This window comes from Belonocnema kinseyi, chromosome 2, assembly GCF_010883055.1.
Source record: "Belonocnema kinseyi isolate 2016_QV_RU_SX_M_011 chromosome 2, B_treatae_v1, whole genome shotgun sequence".
Lineage (NCBI taxonomy): Eukaryota > Metazoa > Arthropoda > Insecta > Hymenoptera > Cynipidae > Belonocnema > Belonocnema kinseyi.
The window spans coordinates 86,180,407-86,186,778 of record NC_046658.1 but is presented as its reverse complement, the minus strand read 5'-3'; the positions used below and the strand labels follow the sequence as shown (position 1 = coordinate 86,186,778).

At 31.4% G+C, this 6,372-nt stretch overlaps 2 protein-coding genes across 2 annotated transcripts; both read left to right on the top strand.

The window, feature by feature from the left end:
• Positions 1-6: 6 nt before the first annotated feature.
• On the top strand, positions 7-1,086 carry LOC117167174 (zinc finger protein 235-like). Its single transcript, XM_033351901.1, has 2 exons — positions 7-39; positions 117-1,086. Exon 2 carries the CDS (start codon positions 194-196, stop codon positions 656-658), a length of 465 nt encoding a protein of 154 aa, XP_033207792.1. The 5' UTR covers positions 7-39; positions 117-193; the 3' UTR covers positions 659-1,086.
• Positions 1,087-1,304: 218 nt separating this feature from the next.
• Positions 1,305-4,204, top strand: LOC117182864 (zinc finger protein 189-like). Its single transcript, XM_033375975.1, has 3 exons — positions 1,305-1,533; positions 3,322-3,561; positions 3,648-4,204. The coding sequence occupies exons 1-3, from the start codon at positions 1,305-1,307 to the stop codon at positions 4,202-4,204; spliced, it is 1,026 nt and encodes a 341-aa protein (XP_033231866.1).
• The last annotated feature ends 2,168 nt before the right edge of the window (positions 4,205-6,372 follow it).

The following is a 6,372-nucleotide window of genomic DNA, read 5'->3' as shown; positions in this document are numbered from 1 at the left end:
ATGACGAAACTTTGGAAATCAAGGAAGAAATCATCCAAGGTGTGAACATAGCAGTCGAAATAAATGAACAAAAATGATAACATTTCAAATTAAATTACATTTTAGTAAATTTTCAGATCGAGAGTCTTCCTCAGAGAAAGCTACAAGAAAAAATCGTCATAAAAGATTTGAGTTAATTTTGTGTACTGCAGACATGCGAGAAGATGATATTGTGACTGTTAACAAATCGTATAGCCGAGCGATGCCAAGAATTCAGGAATCAAATCAGGAACCGGAAAAGAAGTACACATGCGAAATGTGCGCCCGAAGCTATGTACAGAAACATAATTTGATGGCTCATCAAAAATATGATTGCAACGTCAGCCCACGGTTCAAATGCAAATTCTGCAAAAAACGATTCAAACGGAAAAGTCATATGTGTAACCATGTGAATAGCGTTCACCTTAAAACGAACTTTCAGGCTTCGAAAATCCGGCATAAATGCGACAAATGTTCTCGAAGTTACAGTTGGCATAGAGATTTACGTCGACATAAACGTTTACAACACGCATCAGTCAAACCACAATTTGTTTGCGATATTTGTGGCCATACTGTGAAAGAAAAATTTCTCTTGTCAAGACATATGAATTCACGGCATCTCAAGTACTTTAATACGTGAAACTTCAATGTTTTGAACATTTCTAATAGTAATTGAATAATTAATTGCCTAAAATTGCTCCCTTTGGACATTAGTTAATAGAAATAAACGGCTTAGCACGTGTTTATATTTTTGGTGATTAGAAAAATAACTTGGTTTTCTATCCAAATCAACAAGAATCGTATTTCAAATATTGAATTCATTAAGATATGTATTGCTTCTTTATAAATAAATAGTTAGTTTAATTCTTTTTTTCAATTTTTATAAAGAGCAGTTGAACATTATTTTGGTCTCAAGTAAGTAAAATAATAGTATTTCTGGTTTGGTGAAATCGTGTTTTATTTACTAATTCGTTTAAAGTTGGCTTGATGTATTTTTCTGTCTTGACAGTAAATATTGATGCAACGAATTTGTCTAAATTTTTTTTTTATCATTTGATTTTTAATATAATTTTGTTGTGTACTTTCAGGGATAAAATAAAATGTAATTTATTTTCACTAATAAAATATTTATTTTCCTGAGATTCAGATAATATTGTAAAATTGAATATTGGTTCAAGAGGTACTGCATGGTGCATGTGCGATTATTCGTCTTATTAATTCAGGGAGAATATCCAAAAACAAAACAACAGACAGTTAGGGCTGTAAATTATTCAAATAATTTCAAAATGCATAATAGTAATCAACCATTCTTTTTGCCAGGTCAAGCTAGGTATGTGAAAACAACTAATGTTTTGAGAAACCAGAGAGAAGAGCGCAATCTTATTTCTGAAATAAATCAATTGGATGAAATACGTATAACTACTCATATTTCTTCTGCAAAATATTCTGGCACCAAGACTTCAATTGAATACGACAATGACGAAACTTTGGAAATTAAGGAAGAAATCATCCAAGGTATGACTATAGTAGTCAAAATATGTTAGCTAAAATTATAAAATAAAAAATAACATTTCGGAAAATTTTTAGATCGAGAGACTTCCTCAGAAAGTATTTTGAAAAATATCTTGACTGCTAACAAACCGTATGGCGGAACGAAGCTAAGAATTCAGGAATCGAAACAGGAACCGCAAAAAAAGTACGCATGCGAAAAGTGTGCCCGAAGCTATACAACCAAATATAATTTGACTGCTCATCAAAAATACGATTGCAACGTCTTCCCACGGTTCAAATGCAAATTCTGCAAAAAACGATTCAAACGAAAAGGTCCAATGAGTAAGCACGTGGAAAGCGTACATCTGAAAACGAATTTACAGACGTCGAAAACAAGGCATAAATGCGATAAATGTTCTCGAAGCTACTCTTGGCTAAAAGATTTAAAGCGACATAAGCGTTCAATACACGAAGCACAGGAACAAAGAGTAGTATGCGACTATTGTGGTCACAAGACATTCTATAAAAATCTCTTGGTAGAACATATTGCTTCCCTTCATCTCAAGGAATTCAGTACACGAAACTCTAAACTTAAGGAAATTTTTATTGAATAATATACTATTTCTATGCGTTTTTTCCATTCAATGAGTAAATTAATTTTATGGTACCGATAATACTCTCCATCAATATCAACTTTAATGAATTCTTTAAATTTTGATTGATTCGTTGTGTACAAAAATACACGTATTGCACATTATTAATACTTATATATAAGCTTATATTTTGTGTGCGCGGAACTGAATTTGGTGAAATGTGTAGTTTAATAATCTTGATCGACAATAACGAAATGCATTGTTCTACAATCTACTTTCATGATTTACAAGTTGCAATAATAATTTTAATCAATAATCAAAGTGAGTTCTTATGAAATGTAGAACTAGAAAATATACAATTTTTTCATCTCAGAAACTTCTTTACAGGTACCAGTTAAGTACATTTAATAATTTTTACATCTTTTGCTCCCAACACTGAAAGATCCTGAAATTATAAACGGGTCCTTGACGAAAATGAAAAAGGAATTTAAATCTTTTACGTAAACGATCTTTATGATTTATTATTTGCTATAAATTGAAAATCATCTAAACTGACGAATGTATTCTATTGTATTCTATTCTACGTTAAAAAAAGATGATTTTGTAAAATATTGAAATGCTATCTATTAATTTAATATTTATTGATTATTCACTGTTTCGTTCATGTGTAATTTTCTATGTGTATATCGAAAAATAAAGCTATAGACATTTAAGCATTTGAATTATTTTACTTTTTTTTAAAATTGCAACCCAATAGTTTATAATTTTATGTTGCTTGTCCAAGCAGGCTTTTCAGAAACAACTGCGAGATCGAAACTAAATCCAAAATGTGGGACCAAGCAGATTGTGGGCCACATTCTTGTATTTCAATGCGACGTCATGCCATAGTTCAGGTGCAAAATCTGCGGTACGAACAATTTAAACGAGGAATTGACATGAAGAACCATGTAGTTTGCATGCCTCAGAAAAAACTCGAAGGCATCGTAAGCGTAGCTTACTTGCGACAACTGTTTTTAAATTCACACTAGACTAGGGGATTTAAATCGATAGTTTTGTAATTTTGTATTTGATTCAAACTCTACTGCATGATGCACGTTCGATTTTCCGTCTTCTAAATTAAGGTAGAATATCCAAAAATAAAGTAACAACAATTTAGGCCTGTAAATCTTGAAAATAATTCTTCATGGCAGCATAATAATAGACAATTTTATTCTTCCAGGTCAAGATAGTTCTCTGAAATCAACTTCAAGACCAAATTGTAATTTAAAATATGAAACGGAATCGTGTACTTATATTTGGAGACACCAGAAAGAAGAGCACAGTCTTATTTCCAAAAGAAATAAATTGGACGAAAGATGTATAATTACTGATATGTCTTCTAGGAATTATTTGAATGATAAAGCTTTAACTGAATACAAAAATGACGAAACTTTGGGAATCAAAAATGAAATCATCAAAGGTTTGACGATTGCGTTAAAAATATATTAGCTAAAGTTATAAAATGTTAAATATAAAATTCAAAATTATATTTTGGTAAATTTTTAGATCAAGAGACTTCCTCGGAAAAAGTTATGAGCGAAAATCTTCACAAGAAATTTGAGTCAATGTTGTGCTCTGCACATTTAAGGAAAGATGATATTTTGTCAGATAACAAACCGCAGAGCCAAACGAAGCCCAAAATTCAGGAATCAAAACAGAAATCGCAAAAGAAGCACACATGTGAAAAGTGTGCGCGAAGTTATTCGCAGAAACATAATTTGACTGCTCATCAAAAATACGATTGTCACGTCACTCCACAGTTCAAATGTAAATTGTGTGACAAAAGATTCAAACGGAATCCTCACGTGCTGAGGCATGTTGCTCGCGTGCACCTTAAAACGACCGTACAGATATCGAAAACCAGACATAATTGCGATAAATGTTCGCGAAGTTACAATTGGGTTAAAGATTTAAATCGGCATAAACGTTCAGTACACGAAGAAATCGAACCAAAAGTAGTTTGTGACTATTGTGGCCACAAAACTTACCGGAAAAATCTCTTGGCAGATCATATCACTTCATTCCATCTCAAGGAATGCAGTACACGAAACTTTAAAAATTAGGAAATATCTATTGAATAATATACTATTTATTAAGGCGTATTCTTTTTTACTTTATGCGTGAATGTATTTTGAGATTCCAATAGCCCTGTTCATCGATATCATTTTAAATGACTTCTGGCATATTTTGTGGTGGTTGATATACCTTTGTTTTGTTATGTTGATGATGTACGTATGAAAGGTTTTAAGTCCGGGAAATTTAGTAGTAAAACTACATATTTCGATTTTTCATCAAGTAAAAAGCATAGCTCAGTTATTCAAACACATCCTTTCACTTGTTCATATCATTTTAGGTTAAAATATTCTTCGGTTTTAATCAATTAAAACCTTTCGTCCTCATCACTTGAAGATCCAGAAATTATAAACTAGTCGATGTCGACATTGGAAAGAAATTTATTTCTTCACGTAAAAGCGAATTATGATTTTTTATTTATTATACTAATTTATTCAATTTTCAACTAAACTATATTGACGATGTATCCTGTTTTACTTTAATAAAATAATTATTTTTCTGGCATTTAGATGCCATCGATTAATTTAATATTGTTTCAATATTGACTGCATGATTGATTAAATACTGAGGTTATTATATCGAAAAATAAAACAGTAGACTCAGTATTTAATTAATCATTATTTAATATATGCTCATCAAGCATGTGAATTATTTCAATAATTTCAAATTGCAGTGCAATTTTGTGAAATTTTATTTCTCTCCAAAAAGGCTTTTCAGAAAAAATTAGGAGATCGAAAAAAAATCGAAAATGTAGGACAAAATCAGATGATGGGAAAAAACGACGGACCCAGTTGAATCAGAAAATTCAGAAATCAAACGCGCAAATGCAATACACATGCAAAAATCGTGCACAAAGCTTTAAAACCAAAAATTGCTTATATAGATATTAAAAATGTACTTGTGACGTTATTCCCTAGTTCAGAAATAAATTCTGCGAAAAACGGTTTAAAAGGAAAAGTCACATAAGCCGCTACGTGGATCTTGTACATCGTAAAATAAAAGTACACCCATCGAAAACGAGGAATTATTGCATCAAATGTTTTCGACGTTGCAGTTGTCATAGAAATTTATGTCGACATAAACGTTTACAACACGCAGCAGGTAAGCTACAATTTGTTTGTGATATTTGTGGTTTTATAACGAAAGAGAAAGTCATTTTTCAAAACATATTACTTCACGACATGTCAAGTCATTTAACTAATTTAATTTTTATAAAGTTCATTCGTACCTTATTTTGATCCCAAGTAAGTAAAATAATAATATTTCTGCGTTCTGAGAAATCGTCTTTTATTTTACAATTCATTCATAATTAACCCGTTAATTTTTATTTATTACATGAAATTCCTGCGCGTGATATGCGGTAAAGAGCTGATTAACAAGGTGAGTAATGAGATAATCCTAAAAAAATGTGGTGTAGACGAGACACTAGTTGGTATATGTGAAATATTTCTTCTAGAGAGTTTAGATACGTTGAGAGAATGAAAGTTGAACGACTAATGAAACAAGGGTATCAAGTTAAAATATATGATATTGTGTTGAGAGGCAGACCGAGAAAATAATGGTTCAAATGTGTACAGGAAACCCTAATCCGAAGAGACGTAAGAATCCATAGAAACTTAGGAGCTCGCATACATGTATAACTATTAATATTTCTTTTGTCAATTATTCTGGTACCAGGACCTCTCTTGAATACGATAATGACGAAACTTTGGAAATCAAGGAAGAAATCATCCAGGGTATGACTATATGAGTCACAATATAGTAACTAAAACTGTAAAATGTGAAATTGAAATTTATATTCTGGTAAATTTTTTGGAATGAGAGGCTTCCTCTAAAAAAATTCCAAGTGAAAAACGTAATAAAAAAATTGATTTAATATTCTGTACTTTAGATATAAAAGAAGATGATATTTTGGCTGCTTGCAAAACGCGGAGCCAAAGAAGCAGAAAATTTTGATGTCAAAACAGAAACTGGAAAGGAAGTACACATGCGAAAAATGTAATACCTCAAACGATTCAAACAGAAATTTCACATGTGTAAGCACATGGGTGGTGTACATCTCAAAATGAAGTTACAGGCATCGAAAATGAGGCATAATTGCGACGAATGTTTTCGAAGTTACTCTTGGTTAAATGGTTTAAATCTACATAAACGTTTT